Genomic DNA, 23,114 nt, shown 5'->3' with positions numbered 1-23,114 from the left:
TGTCGACACATGGCAGGTGCTAAGGAAAAGGGGTGTGGGGCAGGTTTTTGACGTCCACGGGCACAGGAGGGACACACAAACACACACACACACACACACACACACACACACACACACACACACACACACACACACACACACACACACACACACACACACTCAGACACTCTCACACACACGCTGTGTCAACAGAAGACAAGCACATTGTGTTAACACTTATTAAGTTAAAGGACGTGCTGCCTTGGGCGGGCGGGGTGTGTGATGGCGACTCACGGAGGAAGCCGAGCGAGTCTCTTAACTCCGTTTCACATCTGCAACAACAGAAAAAAAAAAAAAAAGCTTTTTTGTCAGCACTGGTGTGGTATATGTCTGGGGTGTGTGTGTGTGTGTGTGTGTGTGCGCGTACGTACATGCGTGTCAGTATGTGTTTGCGTGTGTCTATTCACTGCAGGGGGCTGAGTGTGCAAAGTGCAGCCAAAGTGGAACAGGAATCCATCCATTTCCTGCTTTAGTTTTAGAGGACTTGGGATAATAAACACAGTTAATTAAAATGGCTCCGAGGTTGAAGAAGTCACTAAAGGCTAAGAGAAAACTTCCCCTGTTTCACAATGCGTTTCCCCCCGCTGTCATTCATTCACACCATTAATATTATTATTATTATTTTTTTTTGCTTGATTAAAAAAAAAATTTGCACAATTTGAACTGATATGGACATAAACTGGCAATTGTTATTACACTGTTAGTACAATTGAATGTGAATTGTCTGAATTTCCCCGCTGAGGCTGGGAATTAATAAAGTGTTATCTTATCTAATTTTTTTTATATTTCTCATGAATAGCTATTCGAATTGGTTAGAATTTGCCGCCTATGAAATGCCTCGGACTTCTACACTATTCTATTTGCAGAATTTAGGGGCTTCAAATAAGGCACACACACTGATTCATACACACTGGTGGCGAACTTTTAAATTGAGTGACGGTGGGATCGATGGAGTTTGATATGAAGTGACGCGTGGCCTTTCGGAGTCGCTAAGCGCTGCTTGCAGGCTGAGATCAGCAGCGACACGGTCCTCCAGTACCTCCAGTACCTCCAGTACCTCCGGTATCTCCAGTATCTCCAGTACCTCCAGAAGCTCCAGTAGCTCCAATCCTCCCAGTTCCCTGTTCCTGCCACGTCCCCGTTGCTGCTTTCCGTCCTTCCTTTAGTGACGGTAATTTCACCGATCTGGGTCTTTGTAAGAGCCACTCTCTGAGGTTTTCTGTTTTGCTACGTAGCTCCCTCGCACACACATGCACACACACACACACACACACACACACACACACACACACACACACACACACACACACACACACACACACACACACACACACACACACACACACACACACACCACACCTTGAGGCTTGGATGCATCCAGACTTATCTGCACAGTTGCTGTTGTGGGGATTGGTTTGGGAGGTGATTAAATGAATAGCGTCTTTTTCTTGCATGCAGAACTTTTTAAAATGTATCACCATTATGCATATAATTATTTTTGTCTATTTGTTTTGTTGATTAAGCTTGCTATTGTTATCTTGTTTTCAAATTTAAAATGCATATTTCCTCTCCTTAGTTCATTAGTGTAAATAAACTTCAGTCAGCTCCATCAGAAACATATTTGGCCACTTGCGTGACCAGGTTATGTGTATTTGTTAATTGTGTTTTTTGGTTGTTTTGTAATTTAAAAAAAAAATACAAAATATATAAGTCAATCAAAATACCAAGATTCTTTGGAATTTTACAATTAATTTGTTCTTCTTATTTTTTAATTCTGAAGCAGCCACAAACCACAATCACCTCAATAATCACCTCACATCTCAATTCATATGGATGAAGACTTAAAACTCGAAATCAGACAAATTCTTGACATTAGGCTGTGAGTTCTGCTACGGCTCTAACACACAGGATTCTCTCCCCCTCGCTCCTTCTCTCTCTTTCTCCCTCTCAGGAGGGCTACGGCGTGATGGTCCTGAACCCCAACGAGAACTTCCTGGAGGTGGAGAAGCCGGCGCCGAAGGCCCCCGGACCCCTGCCCTCGCCGCCGCCCGAGCCCTCAGACGAGCCGGCCGAGAAGAGGGAGCGCAAGGACGAGAAGGAGGGCAAGAAGAAGAGGGAGTTCTACGAAAAGTACCGCAACCCGCAGAGGGAGAGGGAGACGGAGCAGATCCCCATACGGGTGGGTGGCGTGGAAACAAAAAGAAAAAAAAAAAACTGGGGAAATGAGGGGGGAGAGAAGGGGATGGCCGCGGGGAGTGAGGGAGGGAGGGAGAGCGGGTTGGGTCGGGAGGGAGGGACAGAACGATAGACACTGACGAAAAGGAGAAATAATGGGGGCGTTGGAGTTCGGGGCGAGATCAGGGGCGGTCGCAAAACAGACGTGAGCGAGAGGGAGAGGGAGAAGGGTGAGGGAAATGAGAGCGAGGGCTGTTGTGCAGATCGAAGAAGGGTGGGAGAGGAAGGCGATCCACTGAGGAAGTGAGGGGGGGGTATTAGGTAACGGGGGAGGGAGGCCGAGAGAGAGAGCGAGAGAGAGAGAGAGAGAGAGAGAGGGAGAGAGGGGCTCTTGTGTGGTCAGGCTGTGTGTGAAGAGGCTGGCCGCTCTCCAGTCGCTTCTCACTGTGCAAGTGTTAACCACATGGCTGTCCTCTTCCTCGCTCTCTCTCTCTCTCTCTCTCTCTCTCTCTCTCTCTCTCTCGCTCTCTCTCTCTCTCTGCTCTGTCTTTCATGGGGTGTGCTGGTCAGGGCAGCTCTGGGCCTTCACTGTTGTTGACCACTGGGATTATTATCTCCCGAGCACACATTCTGCAAACACACTGCACACAGTCTTATCATGCTACACTGGCCACACACACCGCAGCCGTGATCACACACACGGGCGCGCACACGGAAACGCACACACACACGCGCACACGCGCACAGCCAGACACACACGCCTCGAGGCAAGTAGCTCGGCTAGTTCGCTGTGTGGTCAAACAATGGAAGGGACCCCTTTACATAAATCTGGCTCCGTTCGCTAAATAAATATGGCCCGATTGATGAGAAATGGGGGGAAAAAAAAAATCGGCTGGTCGGAACCAAAGCTTCTTATTCGTCAATGCTAAAAACGGACCATTTTATTAGTTTGACCAAGATCTGTGTATATTTTAACCGCATTTAAGGGCGGTTTTGTGGTTCTTCATGGGCTTTCATCGAGTGAGATGTGGGAATTAAAGGCGATATGAGGCTTTGCTGTTTGGATTTTTACTGCCACTACCAAGTGTCGGTGTTGATTATCTGTCGCATTTTGTTGATGACTTGGGCGTCGTCTGTGTGTGTGTGTGTGTGTGTGTGTGTGTGTGTGTGTGTGTGTGTGTGTGTGCGCGTGTGTGTGTGTGTGTGTGTGTGTGTGTGTGTGTGTGTGTGTGTGAAATTCTCCTGTGTCGAACAGAAGTTGCAGATGCTGCGGGAGTAATGGGTGGTGCGAGCTGTCAACACACACACACACACACACACACACACACACACACACACACACACACACACACACACACACACACACACACACACACACACACACACAGACACACACTCACTCAGCTTTGCACACTAAGGGATGGTTGGACGCAGCACTACATTCCCCTATAGAATATAGAAACCTGTCAAAACGCATACTCTGCCTTTGTGGTACAGCTGAAGGAGAACTAAATTGTTGCTGCATCTTTTTAGAAAACCAAATTAAAATTTTAAATGTGCATCCCTGCATCTTAAATATTCTCATTATATTGTAGTATCTATTTGTTTATTTATTCTTATATATTTTATATATATATATTATTATTTTATTATACATAATAATAATAATAATAATAATTATTATTATTATTATTTATTCATTTATATGTAGTTGTTATGGTTGTTTATAATTATTATAATTATTATTATTTTATTATTATTATTATTGTGTTTTTATTGTTTTTTCCTCATTAGAGATAGTATGAATAGTAGTGGTGGTAGTAGTAGTATCACTCTAATTAATTTCTTGAATGTTTGTGAGTAGGAACATGTATGTCCATATATATATATATATATATATATGTGATTTTCTTTATTTTGTGTTCTCACATTTCGTTATCAATGTTAGTGGTTAAAGGATAAAAAAGAATACTACATTTTGAAGGTGAGGACTGAAATAAATCCCAGAAAGATCTCCGCCGATCTCTCTCTCTCTCTCTCTCTCTCTCTCTCTCTCTCTCTCTCTCGCTCTCTCTCTGTGTTTCCTCTCCTCCTCCTGCCATCCTGTGTCTTCCCTGTTACCTTTTTTTTTTCCGTCTGATCATTCGCGCAGTCCCAGATTAAATTATTATGAATTGTAGATTTTTTTTTAATAAGTTAATGACACTGTATGTATTTTTTTTTGTCTATTATTTGGTGAGAACTCTAGTTATTGATCTGACAGTGAACTGTATCCCTGTATGGAGGGCTTTGGATTTCTAGGCTTTGAAAGGACAGAGAAGTGGATTTACTGGGAGAGGAAGTGTCCTTGTGTAACAAACCGTGGACAAAAATCATCCTCATAAAATAAAGGGAGTCTGGATGGAGTCTGCTGCTTGGCAGCCAAATAGACTTATTTTAGGACAGACGCCAGGACCCTTAAATTCTGCGCCTCGGTGATTTGGGGGGTGATCGCGACACGGGGGGGGGGGTGGTGAAGAGTGTGTGTTTGATCATGTTGGATCGGCCTCGTTGCCCCTTGAACCCTGACCTCTGACCCGCCAGTCAGCGGGATGTTAGTGCGTTTGACCTCCCCTCTCTATCGTCCACGCCCCCTCTTCTGCACCTATTCACGAGCCCCCACCACCACCTCTCACCCTCCGCTCCACCTTCATCTGAGCCCAGAGTGAGCTGTCACACACACTCAGGTATAGGCGGATTGCAGGGTCCTCTAGAAAAACCTTTAAAAACTAGGGCTGTTTGGGATGATGTCGCACTGATAACTTTGGAACCATGGCTGTACAGTTTATGTACACATTGAAATGACTTATAAATGCAGAATTAGTAAGACATTCCGATTGTGAGGGCACTAAATGTGTGCTCACAATCCGAATGTCCTATTAATGTTGGAGACTATTTAGGTATTTTTTGCTATTGATGCTGATGGTATTCAGTTATTTTGACCATATATATTTATTAACCATAAATGCACACACAGCAAAATAAACAGAGAAAAATAAATGCATACAAGTTTCTGTGTGTGTGCGTGCGTGCGTGCGTGAGTACGTGCGCACGTGCTTGGCTGCGCTGTGCTACTTTGGAGGCTGTTTTCTTCTTCCCTACTCTTCTCCTCTCTTGGTCAGGGTGGGCGTGCACATCAAATCTGAGCGCTTTAGCAGGACTGTTTTCATCTATTTCAGCCGCTCAGGGGCTTCCCTCAAGCAGCCCCCCCCCCCCCACACACACACACACACACACCACCATCACCACCTTCTCCTCCACCCTTTTATAAGATCCACACCTCCCTCTCTCACCCCCACTGTTAGATTTGCAGGACCACCTGCACACAGCCACTTAGACACATGCAAACACACACACACGCACACAGCACACACACACACACACACACACACACACTTATGCACTCGCACACAGGCGCGCGCACCGATGCCCAGATAGAGTTGAGTTGATTAATACGCTTCCTTACACATATTAATAAGCTCTTAACTGCTTTTAGGATTCTTACTTTTTAGCCCTGGGTTCATAGTGTGCAACCTCTCAACCTTGTCTAATCCCCCCACCCTCCACCGCTGCTCTGCTCCACCACATCACAGAGCTTTCGCCCGTGTTTCGGGGGCCATGTTTAGTGACAGAGGGAGTGATGGAGCGGTCCGATGGGAGGTTTTGAGGATGAGGATGGCGGGGTTGTGGGGGGTGGGGGGGTGACGGGTGGAGGGGCAGGGGGTGGGGGCGGTCTTTATTCGCTCTTTGCTGTATAGAAGTTTGGGAGTTCACTTTACTCTGAATTTTAGCAGTAATCCAGTTAGCTATTTTCTGTCAGCCAAGCGGAGGAATGGCAGGAACAAAAGGCACATTCATGGGCTTAAGAAGCTTCCAAAGAGTTCACCCAAGGCTGGCTGGCTGGGATTAGGCCAGCAGGCCTCGAAGGGAGGAGGTATAAGGGAGGAGAAGAGGAGAAGAAGAGAGAGGGGGAAAAAGAAAAAAGAATGAGGGGGGGAAAAAAGAGCAAAGCGACCGAAATCGGCGTTTATTTAAGCAACTCCTATTTTTCGAAATGACTACTATACCCCCCCCGTTCCGATTATCCTTTTTAAACATCTAACATTGTTGCGTTGCTCAAATGCTCTAGTCGGTGGAGAGAGAGAGAGAGAGAGAGAGAGAGCTACTTACTTTTTTTTTTCCTCCACTTTTTTCCTTTCTTTTCTTTGCCGCTATATTCAGCCCTAGAGCACCAGCGCGACTTCAAGAGGGAAGTATCTGCGCGAGTGAGACCTGCAGAGACGTCAAAATGCCTTCACTTCAATCTCGCTGCTTTTCTTCAACCGTCATTCATTTGCCACACTTAAGCACACAATGGTGTGTGTGTGCGTGCGTGCGTGCGTGTGTGTGTGTGTGTGCCTTCGTTTGCTGCTCATTGTGGCAATGTTTTTATTCAGGGCATTGTTCCTCCCCTCCGTACTGCATTAAGTCGCGTAACGCCGTCATCCTCCAGCAAAGACGCCTTTAAAAAAGCTGCTCGGTAAACGTGTTCGGGCGGCAAGGCTATTTCATTGTACCTCAACAGTCGCGAGGGATCCATGACAGTGCTGGCTCTTCCTCACCTTTTTCTTTTTCTGTGAGGAAAAAAAAATCAAAATTAAATAGTTGGGTGAGGGGGCTATTTTATTTGAATCGCAGAACTGCTTGAGTTGAGTAGCGGGTGGAGTAGCATTGGGCTGGTTGTTTGGGCGGAGCGGCTGACGGACGGTCGCTGGCTTTTTGTTGGAGCTTGCCTTGACTCAATGCAGTTGTCGTTGGAGTATTCTCTACCTTCTTGTTGTGTTTTCCTGGACTTTCTACCTCCGCGCCGTACATTGATATGCATTCAACATCGCGCGGCCCCTCCCCCCCCCCCGTGAAGTTGCGGCTGTCTTCAGGTCCAGCCCGGGGACTCTCTTGAGCTCCCGCGACCTGTGTTCCTCAAGGTTACAGATGTGGAATAGATCGTGGGGGGAGGCGTGGCGCGATCCGTCCCATACTGATCTGAATGTCTCCGCCCGCGCAGAGATACAGAGAGTGTTTGCTTAAAGCGAGGGGGATGCATCCATAATTTAGTCTTTGCTGGCCTCTCTCTCTCTCTCTCTCTCTCTCTCGCTCTCTCTCTCTCTCTCTCTCTCTCTCCCTCTCTCCCTCTCTCCCCCCTAGCAGCAGTCCACCAGGGGGGGGGGAGTCAAAGATCTGTGTCCTTGTGTCCCAGGTTTGGCGAAGAGTCCTGTTCCCTCTCGTGTCCACATGGTAATACTACAAAACGCCCTGGGGATTCACAAATGTGCGTCCATGTACTATTTTTTTTCAAGTCGTATTTATTGTTTCTCGCTGTCTTTCATCGACACTCATAAACTCTTGTACGGTCGGATAATTGTACCCCCCCACCTGGTGATGGCGACCTTTCTCGATGGGCCTGCGTCTGCGCTCTTCGTCACCTTCAACCCCTTTCGCCCCAATCCGTGGCCTGGGGGCAATTATATAGACAAGCTTGATTTGACCTTTGACCCCCGCGGTCATAGCAGGTAGCGAGGCTCGGCGTAATCCAAGGACAGGTGGGGACTTGATTAACCTCCGGACGTGGACAGAGGAAAGGTCAGTGGCCGGGGCCAGAGGGCAACTCACCTGCATGCTGCGGAGAAAGGAATTGGATAGGTGCCGTCTTCAAACCTGTGTGGGAATCTGTGTGTGTGCGTGCGTGCGTGGGTGCGTGCGTGCGTGCGTGCGTGCGTGCGTGCGTGCGTGCGTGTGCTTTTATTTACTTTTTGTCTGTCTAACACACGTGCACTTTCCGCAATGCAAGGGACGTGCTCAGAGGGTGTGTCTTGTGTTCTTGCATATGGAGTAATTGTTAGCATTTGCCTTCGATTCTCCATTCTCCATGTGAGTGCAGGAGAGAGATTTTGTGTTTTGCAATGCGTTACAAGTGTGTGGGGATGTGTGTGTGTGTGTGTGTGTGTGTGTGTGTGTGTGTGTGTGTGTGTGTGTGTGTGTGTGTTTGCTCAGGGCAGAACCAGGGCAGACCAGAGGCTGGTCTCAGATCCCTGCTCCCAATCTTCTAGTCAGGTCAACCATCAAACACATCCATCCTGCCCTCCCTGGCGCCTCCCCACCCACCATGCTCCCTCTCTCTCTCTCTCTCTCACTCTCTCTCTCTCTCTCTCTCTCTCTCTCTCTCTCTCTCACTCTCTCTCGATCTCTCTTGCTCGCTCTCTCTCTCTCTTTCTCTCTCTCTGTCTCGCTCTGTGTGTCTGTTTTACACAGATGTACACACACACACACAGACTGTCTGTCTGTACCTCACACACACACACACACACACACACACACACACACACACACACGAGGGGAGCACCTCAGGGTCATCCTGGAACAAACACTGCCTTGTCCGCCCGCCCGCTCTCCTTTGCCTTATGTCAATTAATGGCTCACAGTAATTTCACCTGACAATCCGGGCGGCGGCGCGAGGCCGGCCTGAGATGTCACAGCGATGACCTTTCTGGCCCGCAGCCGCTCCTTTCTAATAAAGAATCTCGCCCGGCCCACAACAACTTCCTTTGTACTTTGTTAATGAGTTATTGATTTGAAACAATGCCTCGGCAAATATTGTCAGAGCCGGGGCTGACCCCCATCAAGGTCAGGCCATCTTATTGTATACAGTCTCGGCACGCTAATCTGCACGCCGGCCCACATTTATGATGTGTTGTTTTTTTTATTTTTTTTTCCTTTTTCCATTTGCCGCTCGCTCTCTCTCTCTCTCTCTCTCTCTCTCTCTCTCTATGTGTCCTCTTGTTGGCTCTCGACCATTCCATTCCTCTTCCACTTTTCCCCATTGTGAACCTTCCTACTAAGTTAAGCGCACTAACTTACCTCCACACCCTCGGCATCCCCACTCTATAATACAATACCCACTTTCCCCCCTTACTATTATTCTTGCACACGTTTTTCACCTCGTTCTCATTCTCGTTCTCTCAACGTGTCCGTGTCTTTGTCACGCCATTATATTCCCGGTCCGCCATAGCTCCTACACCTGCTAATTACCTGCGACGCCACAGTCATTATTTTCCCATCTCTGTCGCTAATTTGCTCCGTACCTTCCTTCCTTTTTCTCTCTCTCTCTCTCTCTCTCTCTCTCTCTCTCTCTCTCTCTCTCTGTCTCTCTCTCTCTCACTTTCTCTCTGTATCTCTCACTCTTTCTCTCTCTCTCTCTCTCTATATCTCTATCTGTCTGTGTCTCTCCCTCTCCGGCTCCTACCCGATCCGTCAGGCTCCAGCAAAAGGTCCGAGCTATAACGCGGGAATTAAGAAGGAAATAAAAAGAAAAGAGAGGAGGAAAAAACGAGGGGAAGTGGTGACAGAGAAGTGAACATTCCAGACATCGATTAGAATTGCAATTGCAAACAGGTGTCGCAGAGGTCTGCTATTAATAGTGCGCGCGCGCACACATTAAATAAATCGCTAACTATAATTGCTTCTGTGATAATACATGTAATCATGGACATTGCTTATTTAATATTTAATCATTAGGCCAAATGAAAACAATCCTGTTCCGCGCTCATCAGGACGTAATAAACTGCCAAAGGCTGCAGGTGGGTCTGCCCAGTGTGTGGCCTGATGGGAAGGGGAATGAGGGGGAACCAGACGGAGATCGGCCGGCGAACCCGGATTTAAGGACACGCACATGTATCTCTGAGGGAAATATTTGTCATCCATTTAGAGTTAGTGTTACGGTTGGGCTTGGTGGGAGCTCCGGTGGTTATTGATGCTTTCCACCAGACCGAGTCTGAAAGCGCTGCTGTCCCAAAACGAAAATGCCCTCAACCTGTTAGTGCTGCTCAGGGATCTCAAGGCTCCGCGCTGCTGGCACTCACTGAAAGTTTCCTTCAGTTAATCAAGGATTGTTAGGCTTTATTAAAAAATTTGAGTTGCACCACTTAGTTTTAACCCTCGCTTAACAAATCAGCAATTAAAACCTTAACCTGCGATCAAAGCCTTTACCTGTGATTAAATTTGATGATGTATAAATAAAGTGTTAATTAACTGTTTGTTTTGGAGAGAAAATTAAGAAGGAAGGAAGGAAAAATTATGTATTTCACGTTGCTGATTAGGAAGAAAGCATGTGTTGCCAAATAACTAATAAAAAAAATTATGTATGTTCATTAAAAAATACATTACAAACGTCGGAAAATATACAAAAACATACAGAGCTGAAATTTCACCAGTCGCAATTTTTATTATTTATTTATTTTTTTTCATTTTTATTATGTGCGTATACAAGATATGCTGCCATTTTGGGCCACCTGACTGACACGTTTTAAAACGAACCCCTGATCTGAGTTTTAATGTAACGGAAATCAAGTTAATCTGGGTTTACTGCGAAAACTGAGACCGCGATTAAAAGGATGGTTTCGTATATAATCCTAATTTTTTTTTAAAGATTTGGTGCAACGGGATTTACAGCTAAACCTGGATTTAATCCTGATTCAGACATTCAGAAAACCAGGTTGGTGCAATCCACCCCCAGTATGAAAACGTTTGTCATTGTCACTCGTAAAATTAAAGCAATCATGGCGCTCACACGCGAGACCTCTTCTATTCGGCAATTGTGACGTTGAAATTCTCCTGGTGTTTGGCCTCCACCTTTCCATTGTGTTTCTTGAGTAGTAGTATCATAAGCAGCATGGTCGTAGTAGTCGTAGTTGAGTTGGTAGTACTGGTAGTACTGGTAGTACTAGTAGTACTGGTAGTGGTACTGTTGCAGGAGGAGGGTCCTGAGGGAGGATCAGCCAGGTCCAGAGCAGTTGTTTGTCAGATCCTGTTGATGTTGTTGCCTCCATTGTTTCCTGTGGGGGTCGGACGCTGGGTTTGTGTTGGCGTCCGGGGCTGTTGTTCTGGCAGCGCCGCGCTCCTCGGCTCTCCCTGCTTCTCATTACCGCAGATAAACACGAGAACCGGACGGAACAATTTCTGAAGAAATAGCTGTGTGCGTGTGTGTGTGTGTGTGCGTGTGTGTGTGCGCTTGTGTGTGTGCGCTTGTGTGTGTGCGCTTGTGTGTGTGTGTGTGTGTGTGTGTGTGTGTGTGTGTGTGTGTGTGTGTGTGTGTGTGTGTGTGTGTGTGTGTGCGCGCGTGTGTGTGCGTGCGTGCGTGTGTGTGTGAGTTTTTGGATGTGTGAGTCCACTGGGAGTTTGAGTCGTCGATGGCTGACTAATAAACAAAAGAGCGAAATGGAAAGAGCCAAATGGAAGGAACTCTTATAAAAAAAAAAAAAAAAACAAGACAACCAAGTCCAAATGCTTTCTTCAAACGACTTACAGTTGCAGCCAATTATGCACAGTAAAGTGGGGTCACCGGTCGCGCGTTATGTGGCTTGGTGACATTTTCAGCCATAATGGCCATATATAATTCATAAAGCATATTCAGTGTTCCCTGGTTTAAGAGAGTCAGGGTCTGCCCAGAACTTTAAAAGTCTCAGGCAGGGCTCCCGCAGACTGTTTCCGGGTTTAACAATACAATATTTATCTTTTTTTTTTTTTCTTTTTTCTTTTTTTAAGCAAAGTGTTGACGATTAATTGTCATACAAATAATTGCGATTATCTACTTAATTGTATTTTTTTTGGTTAATCCTACGTCACTTTAAGAGTATAAGCTTATAATTGAGAGAACTTGTTAAGCAGCTTCCTGTGTGATAAGTGTTACTCAACACGGTGCTTTTTCTACTTTGCTCAATAGACACATGCAAACATTCACATACACACACACACACGCACACACATACACACACACACACACACACACACACACACACACACTGCTACTCTCCAGTACATTCTTTTCCTCTATTTTTCAATACACTATGACAATAGATGGCTGCTTTTAAAGCTGCCAAGTGAGCAGATTTATATTTCATATATTCTCTCCTGGGTTATTATATAGATCACTACTGTAAATACCATAAACACGCACACACGCACACACACACACACACACACACACACACACACACACACACACACACACACACAGCTTCACCTGTCCCTTGACAGTCATATTTGAAGGATGCTGGCAACAGGTGTCCTATAGGGACCCCGTTTTGACAGCGCTGGCAGACGCACAAACATACACACACACACACAAACAGACACACACACATATGCATATACATATACACACACACACACACACACATATTTAAGCACACATGCATATGCACACAAAAAATGTTTGGAAAAAAGCGCAAAAACATAAATAGATGCGGTTTGAAATGATGTGAGTGCCATTGACAGGGAGCCGGTCTCGCAGGGCGGCCCCGCTCCACCGCAGTTAATTAACCCGAGGAATTAATTGCACCAATATGCAAATGGCGTTAAGATAATTCAGCACGCTGCACCGCCAGGTAGTCAATCAGACGGAGGCTTGCGAGGTGGAGGTGCTGCTGGAGAAAGAGGGAGTAGAGGGGAGGGTGGCTGGGGGGGGGGGGGGCAGGGCCGTGGATGGGAGCGTGAAGCACCAGGAGAGACTGGCCTGGCTGCCATGATAAAATAAACACGAAGATAACCCCCAACGTCACTGTAGGGTTTTACTTCTCAAAGGACGCACTCGCATTAGAGCTGGCCCACAGGGAGGAATGCATTATCCTTATAGTAATTTTTTTTTTTACAATATAAATAGATAGATGGACAATAAATATAAATAAATAAACATATATATCCAAAATTACGGTTTTACAGCAGCACACATCAAAATCAATATGGAATTAAAAAAACTGGAAAGACATAGAAAATATAAATAAAATTGTTAATATATGAAAACTAAATGGCAAAAAAACCATGTTAAATATGCTTATTAATTCTAAATCCGATGTGAGAGAAGTTAAAGTTCATTTCATTGAACTGTATTTAAAGTTTGATATCTGAACTAAAAACTCTAGAACCAAACCGGTACATGGTGAAGAACTGGAATCCTCTGGTCGCTTTTAAACTACCCCGCGTGCACCGATACGACGCGGACAAACGGGAAGACAGGGGAGAGTGGGAGTGGGGGGGGTGGGAAGAGAGAGAAACATCCTGCGGAGCGAGGGAATATGAAAGGTGACAGGGGAAGGAGACGAGAGAGAGAGACTTCAAAGAGTCCTGATGCCACAGCCCTTTAGACAGACGAGGCGGCTTCAGCCCCTTTTACACACACACACGCACACACACACACACACACACACACACACACAAACCCCTAACCTTGCTGGTAGCGGGGCAGGGCGGAGGGGAGTTACCTGCTGTTGCATCACTGCGGTGATGGAGGCGGGCACTGGTGCTACAGCCCCCCCATGCTAATTAAGAGGTAAACACAAACACTCTGACAGGTTAATTTACCTCAAGACAAACACACGCACACACGCACACACACACACACACACACACACAGACACGCGCGCGCGCACACACTCACGCACACACATCATCATATTCAAATAGTTTCGTGCCGTACACGGGCAAAACACTACGGCTGCTTCGTATTCACGTCGCAGAGTTAAACCCCTATTCCAACCGGATGCAGATTCCGGTTCCTTTGCCATTATCCGCAGAGGATGTTATTTTTTATTAATTAGCTGCTACCGTCTTGTTCTGCTTTGCGCGCTTTTGAAAAGGCGCGACACTCATTCACAGCGCCGTCTCTCACCCCTGTCCTTCAACGGTGCTCTTCTTCTACCTGTTTGATCCGGAACGTTGTTTGACACCCAATTAACGGATCCACTTCCAGATCTGTTTGTTAATCCCCGGGTTTTTTTTTTGTTTTTTTTTCCTAAAGTACGGTCAAAGAGCTGGAGGGGCGTGCGCGCGTGCGTGCGCAAGTCAATTTCATTTGTTTATCAAGGGATAACATTTTGAATACATAAAAATGTCTTCAAATGGCAATCTTACAAATATCGGGCCCTTAAAGTTGTGACGTAGCTGAATTTGAATTGACGAGGTCTTCATTTCATTACCTTCTTACACTCAACATTTGATCTGGTTTTATTTATCCGTATATTTCCCTATGTATGTACAAGTTCTTGTGCAGCATTGTAACAGTGGAAGACCCAGCGTCATACACTCACTTGTTCTGGAGGACCAGCTCAACTCACTTCATACTTGTCTGCAAAGACCATTCCAAGAAAACCCTTGTACGCACCGCTCCCAATCCTGTAGAGAAAAAACAACCAGCATCTAGAGTTATTCCACATTTATTCTAGTGCCTAATCACTCACCTTGATATCTACAGGGAACCGTTCTAATAACACTTAGTAAGAATAGAATATGATCATCTAGTTCACCACCTCCCCTGTAACAAATCTGCAGTACTTACCTGCAATACTTGATTGAAAAAGAGAGAGAGAGATGATTTGTCCAAAAAAAAATATATATCGTTTTTTTAACCTCCTCAGAATTAAAAGCGATCGAACGGAACTCTCCGATACCCTCACACCCTGTTTCTACCCGAGCCGAGCGTAGCGCGGTCTGATTCTCTATTGTAAACGGGTGGATAGGAAATCAAAGCGCAGAATCGATGGCACAAGTTCATTATCGGATGCCCTTTTCCCATCCGCACTGCGCTGTCCTCTCCCCTGCCTAAGGTAAGGGCATACATATGCGCTTAATCAAACCTACATTTGTGTGTGTGTGTGTGCGTGTGTTTGCGTGTGTGTATGTGTGTGTGTGTGTGTGTGTGTTTGTGCGTGCATGCGTGCGAGAGCATTTGTGCACGTGTGTAATGCGGTGATACAACACACCTTTATGTGTGTGTATGTTTGGATGTTTAGAAAAGTAGATACTGTATATCAATGTGTGTGTTTTTGTTGGGGTTTTTTTTTTCCGCCCCTGACCTTCCTCTCGTATCTTCCCATTATGCCTCCGCCGGCGTATAGATGGGACATTGATCCGGGAACAGGGTGCAAGTTAAGATTTAAACGTTACGTCACCCAGCCTATTGAGTTTTACATTTAGGGCATTTGCAATATGCAAGACTTATTGATCCGCTGAAAGTGTGGCTCTTTACAGGAAGCAGCCCGTGGCCACACCGCCACCTCTCCTCCTTCCTCTTCTTTTTTTTTTTTTTTTTTCCTTTCTTTTTCTTTCTTTGGCTGCCCCCCCCCCCACCCCAGGTGCTTACTTTGATGCCGTCACTTTAAATGTCCGAATTTGATAACTCTCCCTTAACGGCTCACACTCTTCGACCGGGCTGTCATCCTTTCGAAGTCCTGACGTCTTCCTTACAGGCGGGGCTTTTCCCTTTTTTTTTTTCTTCTCATTTATTTGAATTCATTTATCAAATGATTTACTTATTTATGCGCGCAGCGGTTGTTCCTCTAACATCATCCTAATGTAATCGTAATCAGTTTACTCGACCAGGTGCATTTTCGTGGGTAAGAATCGGTGCATCGCTGGGGAGGCAGTTAGCATTAAAAAAAGCTTAACAGTCTGAAAAGAGGAAAAATGAAAATGAAACTTAAAAATTTCAAAACGTGATTCCCCGCACAGGATAAATTAAGTCAGAAGGTGGTGGCATCGGCCGAGTGGCAGTATAGTTGCTTGTATCGGCTGTGGGTCTAAATATAAACATCGGTGGACATTATATGACAAATGTATTATACCATGTTATTACAGTGTCACTATGTTATTACGGTGTTATCACACTATATTGCACAAGTTAACGTGTTGCTTTGTGTGTGTTGCAGGAAAACAGCTCCTCCGAGGAACATGTGCTGTATGTATGGGACCACTTTGTCTCCAGAGCCACGGCCAAGAATGTCTTCATCATGGCCCATAGCTACGGAGGCCTCTCATTCGTTGAGCTGGTGAGCAATTTTGTTTTCCACTTGTCCTCCGTACCTCCCACAGACACGCGCACACACACACACACACACACACACACACACACACACACAGATCTGCATTCTCAAAACTGCATATTCGGACTCTCAGACGTCGCCCCGTGCGTGGAAATCCCGCGCCGCCGGTCACCTCGGGGAGGAGACGGCGGGGAATGACACCGTGTGAAACATGGCGGAGCGATTAAAAAATAAATAGTGTTTGGTTTCTCTGAGAAAGCCCTGCCTCCGTAAACAATCAGGGTCATGTTCGCCGTTGTCCTGCAGCGCTATCAACTTCCTGCCGCACGTCAAGAAACAACGGAACTCGATGGAAACGCGAGGAGGATGGAGGCATCACGAGAATAAGTACACAAATAAATAAACACATTCTGGGGACCGGGAGCCGGGATAACCACGGCGACGGACTCTGGCTAGTGGGGAATCAGGGTGGGCACTCCTGTCCCGCCGGTGATCTGCGGAATATATTTTGCTGGTATTTCTTCACCTACTCTTTTTTTTTTGTTTAGTATTTTGTAATTTTAATTTGGCTGCTAAATATTCATGCAGTGTTTTGTCTGTGACAGCCTCACGATCTCGTGGGCTTTCTCCCTGTGTGACGAAGACAAGCTATTCTCTGTGTTTGTATCCCCCCCCCCCCCCCCCCATTCTGTTTCTCTCTCTATCTCAAACACACACACACACACACACACACACGCACGCACGCTCTCTCTTTGTATGGATCTCCATAAGGTGTGCACGCAATATACTAAATAAATAAATGCGGAAGGCGACGTCAGAATGAGGGGACTTCATACGCCCTTGTGTTCACTTTGTGCGATGTGACGTTAGGAATGCGTCGTTGTCGAGCGTCGTCGGGTGTCCCCCCTCGAAGCCGGCTCTTGGAAGGCCGGGCTTTTGTCGGCCGCCACCGGCGAGGTTCCTTCATGCTTTTGGTGGGTTTTCCCGAGCTTACATAGGTGGAAAGCCTGCTCATCATACGCTCAGACCTCCCCTCACTTGTACCGGGGTCTGGGAAGAGACGCTTCAGGAGGGGTTTGGAGTTTTTGTGTTTTTGCCTTCACGCTGCCAACTTTTTTTCTCCGGAGGTGTCCGTGTTGCTTTCCCTCGCTCGGATGTGGTGGATTACAATAACCAAAGCTCTCCTCTCCAACTCACAGCTGTGTACTTTAGAAGGCTACCACATAAATATACCCATGGGGATTCAAGCAATCAGTGGACGGTACGTTCCCCCACCACCATGTACCCAACACACACACACACACACACACACACACACACACACACACACACATACACACACACACACATGCATGCACCTCCTTAATTGTTAAGAAAAAGGTCCAGCGGGAAGGGGGTGGGAGGTGTGTGTGCATGTACAGTATACAGTATGTGTGTGTGTGTGTGTGTGTGTGTGTGTGTGTGTGTGTGTGTGTGTGTGTGTGCGTGTGTGTGCGTGTGCGTGTGCGTGCGCAGGCACCCGTCTTAGTGCATAAGCAGGCGAGTGGAGCCTTGCGGGATGAACCGTTTGACACATGAGCCGGACCCAGAGAAAACAAGCCGTCTGCGGGTTAATTACCACTCCCCACGGCAGTTAATAAATACTTTTCTGATCAAGCACATCAAAAATAATTTTTTATTATTTTTTTTTAAACGGCATTAATTCCTCCGCTGGCTCACTCGCTCCCTGCTCCAGAGCATGTTGGACCTCTGTTTGCGGCGCTCGAGTGTTTCATTGCAATTTGATTTCTTTTAAAACACTTCACACTGTGTACCGACTAATTATAGTTACATCAAAGAGCAACTAACTGCCTTTGAACGGGAGACAGAGAGAGAGACGCTTATGCTGCTTGGAGCGGAGCCCCCCCTGCTCGTTCTTCTCTCCATCACTCCACCTTCTTTTCCCCCTCTCTCTTTATCTCCATCTTTCTCTCTCGCCTGTAGCCTTGTCACCCGAGCCATCTTTGTCCAGCCAGCGTCTTGCCATCTGCCCCCCTCGCCCAACCCTTTCGGGAGCGGTCCGTGGGCCGAGGCCCGTTCCCTCGGCGTCCGCTGCGGAGGCGGATATTGGCCTCCACCCGGAAGGGACCGGAGAGAGCGAGGGGTGGATGAAGAGGAGGAAAAGGAAGAAACAGAGAGAGAGGGAGAGAGAGAGAGAGAGAGAGAGAGAGAGAGATAGGGTCCTGCCTCCATCCCATCCCTTCCCCTTACCGCTCAGCCTCCCTTTTCATCTTCCTCTGTTGCCAAGGGGGAATGGGTGGGTGGGCGGCTCGTGGTGGAGGCGGCGGCGGCGGCGGCGGCGGCGGCGGCGGTGAGGAGAAGGGCTGTCTAACCCGCGCTAACCCCGTTCGATCTGGGAGTGAGGAAGGAGTTTGCTTATTGGTCGGGACGGGGCGGTTATATAAGGTCTTATGTAAGAACGCATCTGTCTCCCAGTACGCAAATGTGTGGGTGCCAATGAGACGCCAGCCGCCGCGCCGGCCGGGGGAACGGCACGGCTACAGATCGAAGTGTCTTATCCGAGCTCGCATGCAGCCTACATGCGTACCTCGTACAATACTGTTTTTATACGCTTTATATTCAAAGCCATCTGCTTCCGTCTGTAGTTCATACTCTATATGTATACTAGTAGCGCACAAGTCGACTTTTTCTTTGTCTCTGCATTGTTTGCTTGTTTCCAAGTCTGTGAGCTGTGACTGTTTCGGATGCAGGAAGCGCTGCTCGAGGTGAGACGGTGGAGATACGAAGGTGGAGGAGAGTTGTTCTCTCCTGGCGGACCCTCGACTTTGTGGAGTGTGAGAAAGTCGATAACGCAGCCGAGTGAGTCAGTCCAAAGTCAGTTTCCATGTATCTGTGGCTGAGAAGTTTATCCCCGTGCCAAATTACTTTTGCAAACTTGTTTTCGTGAAACTACAAACGGAAGCGTAGCCAAAGTCGCCGGGTCAGGGCACACGCATGTTGTGTGTCCCCATGTTGTGTGTTTTTTTTTGTTTTTTTTTCATGTCCAATTTTTTGCTTTCTTCTCAGACTGCTCATTTGGTCTTTTGGCACCGATGTTTTTTTTCGTTCTTTTTGACCGATGCTTTTTGCCAAAAGGCTCTGGGCCCTGGCGGTGGCCACCTCCATGACTGGCACATCAACAGCACCCTGCAGTCGAGGTCTCTGTAGGTCTACCCCACTACCCCAGGCCCGACCCCGGCGCGTACGGGTTTGGGTGCCGCGTTGTATTACGGCCAATTGGGTTTGAGTCGGGCCCCGGCTCTGTGCGTCATTATGTGGGATACCTGATTGGATCCGAGGGAAGCCGTTATCAGCGCTGATCACGTCAGAAACGTTTGGAAGGACATTGCTAGGCTACATCCACGATGATTAGCTCATTAGATTACGAGGGAATGAAAACAAGCTGGATCTGTTCCGATCCAGGAAATACCTGAGGCCACTGGGATCTCGAGGCGGGCCTCTACCCTGCAGACACCCTACCGACTCGGGTGACGTTTCCATCCGAAAACCATGCGTGCATGCGTGCATGTACGTGAGCTTGCACTGAACCATCAAATGTATGAAGTAGTTTAAACCATCGGACACAGGGGCACGGCATTGGGCCTCATAGGGTTTGCTGTGCTGTTCTTTAAAACGTCCTGTATTTGCTTCACGGTTGATCTTTGTCAACTTCTATCTTCGACCCTTCTGGCGTGTACTCAGGCCGAATGCATTAATTCAAGTATTTACTGCCTCCTCCCATTGCTCTTGTTTGACACTGATTTTTCTTTTTTTTTTATTATTATTAATCACTTCGCCGCTGGAATGTTTCTTTGTCACTTCAATGGTTTTAAAAATCAAACTAAGTTGCGGCTGTCTCTCCAGAAACCTAATGCGACCTTCACCTGAGTGCATACCCACGCATGGGAAAAGCGCTTCATTTTGTTGACAAAACCGTCTCGTCTCTGAAGACGCCGTTGCGCGGACCCTGGAAAAAAGAAATCCCCTCGTCTAATGTGTTGCGAACACCTCGGCCGCCTGTAGAAACTCTGCATGCTAGTGCCTGTTGCTTCTGGATGGGATGAAGAGGTTTGTTTTTATCTCAAGGTTTTCCATAGCTTGCAGGCTGCAAGTGGTATGGTGGTAGCCCTTCAATGTGTGTGTGTGTGTGTGTGTGTGTGTGTGTGTGTGTGTGTGTGTGTGTGTGTGTGTGTGTGTGTGTGTGTGTGTGTGTGTGTGTGTGTGTGTGTGAACGCAAGTGCGCTCGTGTGGTGTCTCTATATACTTGGCTGCACTTACAAACTGTATGTTGTGTGTCAGCCTTTGCCTGATTGTGTCTGTTTGTGTTTTTGTTTCCAAGAATAAGTTTGTGTGTGTGTGTGCACATGCTAGTGTGTGTGTGACTTTGTGTGTAAATGCATGGTTTTGCGTGTATGCACCTGCACTTGTTAGTGTGTGTGTGACTTTGTGTGTGCATGCATGATTTTGTGCGTGTCTGTTCACATGTGTGTACACGTGTTTGTGTGTGCACCCAAGGTTTTCTACACGTGTATTAGTGTACATGGCTTTGTGTGTATGTGTGTGTGGTTTGCCTGTCTGTGACTTTGAGTGTGCATGCATGGTTTTGTGTGTGTGCGTATGCGTGCGCGTGCGTTTGTGTTTGTGTTTGTGTGTAGCCTGGTCCCGGTTGGAGCACCCTGGTTGCAGAGCCGCTCTTTAGGGCGGCATTTTGGGGGGAAAGGAGAGCGGCAAGAGCCGATGGATGATAAATGGCCGGGTCACGGGAGCCGAAATTAGTGGAGCCGTATGCAAAGCTGTGGCGTTTTGTCTGATGTGAAACAAAAAAGACCACCATGACAAAAGTGCCTGCCAGTCGCACAGCAGGACACCGGCTCACAGTGCGCACACACACTCACACACACGCGTGCGCACACACACACACACACACCATCACCACCATGTGTGAGAGAGAGCGTGTGTGTCAACACGTCTGTCTGTCGATTAGTCGGTCTGTGTGTTTCCACCATTGTATCTGCTTATTTATTTGAGTACTTATGCACTGGGCATATAGCCGTGCGTGCGTGCGTGCGTGTGTGTGTGTGTGTGTGTGTGTGTGTGTGTGTGTGTGTGTGTGTGTGTGTGTGTGTGTGTGCGTGTGTGTGTGTGTGGTACACATTCGTGTCCTCCAGTCTATATCGTACATTATCCCTCCCGGTGTCGCCGGGCTGGGGCTGGTGGCGGTGGGCAACGTGCAAGCCCCCCTCACGGATCGTGAAACGACTTCGGCGCTTCCTCGCCGCCGTGGACGTGGCGTTGATGTTCGCCCGATTAAAGGGGATGAAATCTGGACGCCTAGCTGGGCGTGGATGAATAGGCGCCTCGGCGCGCCGCACTCTCCCCTTAACATAAGGATGTAAATTGAACTGTTTAAATGTCACAGCGAGCAAGCTTGATTTGATTTGCTTTGCTTGTTTCTGTAAAAAAAAAAAAACACGCACGACAAAACGTGGGGTGGGGGAGGAAAGAGACCTCCCCTCTCTAAAACAAACCTGAGCTGTCACAAAGGTAGACCAAGGTCTTTCTCTCCACCTCAACAACACATTGTGGGCCGGCTGAATTCTTCTATCTGCCGTGATTATGTACAAATGGCCTTCATTTGCCATCCATTTCAAAGCTGTAGTGCTGCATTGTGGCTGCGGGCGGATGACGCAGAGCAAATTACAGCGGGTTCGCCCGCTGAAAAGGATACTCTCACAATGGGCTTTGTGAAGTATTCCCCTCGAATGCGTCGCCATTATTCTCACCTTTGTTGGTGTCCGTCTCAGCGTTTCAGGAGCATCTTTGGTTTCTAGATTACATGTGCAGCGTGGGGGGGGGGGTTATTTCTTTTTTTCCCTTCATGATTTCTCTTTCTCCCGTCCTCTCTCTTTGGTATTTCTTTTAGCATTTGAGGAAATTGATTTGCTGTGAGAGCATCTGGCGTTTTTTGGTTTTTTTTCTTTTATGGTGCTCGGTGCATTTCGTGATTACCGTCTTTATTAATTTGATCTTTCTTTCATTATTTCGCTGTTGCCCCGTACGCTCCCGTGTTACGGACGCCCGTGTATTTGGCTGCAGAGGTTGTACCGAAAATAAGTAAGTCTTTCTGAATCCCCCCCCCCCCCCCCCCCCCAGGAGTCAAGTCAGGTATAGCGTCCATACAGCCCAGCGCTTACCCACTTGTTTATTTCAGTGTTTTTATCCGACCTACACATTCCTTTTTCGTCGCCCAGGGTTGTGAATTTATCTGAGATGCAACATAACCAAGGGCGTTTCCGGCACGTCTCCTTTGTTTCCCCGCGATCTGGATGTGTGCTGTGTGCGTCGTTCCCCCGGATCGACCGGAGCTGTGATTCTGCAAGCAGCCCAGAGGCAGACATGGAACCTCTGTTGCACCTTCTCACCCCAAACGCTCGCAAGGTCAATACTCCCCTCGACCGCCGCTTTACGCGCGCTGCCTTTCTTTCCCATCCGTCCCTCGCCTCCCTCCTCGTCTCACCCGCCCCCCGATTAGGTCCGATCAATTCGGCCGACGTTAACTACGCCCGCCGGAGTCGTTTCTCGCGCAGTCGGCTATGGTGCAAGAACCCGCGTCCCGCAACGACACCGGTTCGCTACCGAATTTCAAACGCCGATCGTCCCAGAGCGTCTTAAACGGCGGTGCATAACGCTGAAATTGCACCACCAGCCTTTCAGCTCCTCACGGTTGGCCCATGCTCTTCCTCCCGCGCGCTGAGAAACGCGCCGCTGTTGCCGTGGCAACGTAATTGAAAATCATTACGTCGCAGACGACCATTGTCGAGGTGAGTCTTCATAATGCTCTTGTTTTTTTTTTTTTTTTTTCTCTCCTCCTCAAAATGGGGTAAAATCCCTCCACCTACGTGTGATCCAGCCCCTTCCAGGAACCATCCGTACCCCCTTCCCCTTCCCCTTCCCCTTCTTCTTGCCTCCGCCTTG

At 47.5% G+C, this 23,114-nt stretch overlaps 1 protein-coding gene across 1 annotated transcript in view; it reads left to right on the top strand.

The window, feature by feature from the left end:
• Positions 1 to 23,114, top strand: part of arb2a (ARB2 cotranscriptional regulator A) — a gene marked incomplete at its 3' end in the record, with an annotated part of 168,205 nt that overhangs the window by 63,309 nt on the left and 81,782 nt on the right. The window contains exons 7-8 of the mRNA XM_080003917.1: positions 1,991 to 2,218; positions 15,987 to 16,106. Coding sequence (XP_079860043.1) covers positions 1,991 to 2,218; positions 15,987 to 16,106 — 348 coding nt within the window. The remainder of the gene's footprint in view (positions 1 to 1,990; positions 2,219 to 15,986; positions 16,107 to 23,114) is intronic.

This window comes from Zeus faber, assembly GCF_960531495.2.
Source record: "Zeus faber genome assembly, chromosome: 7".
NCBI lineage: Eukaryota > Metazoa > Chordata > Actinopteri > Zeiformes > Zeidae > Zeus > Zeus faber.
The sequence above is the reverse complement of the archived record's forward strand: the minus strand, read 5'-3'. Positions and strand labels throughout refer to the sequence as shown.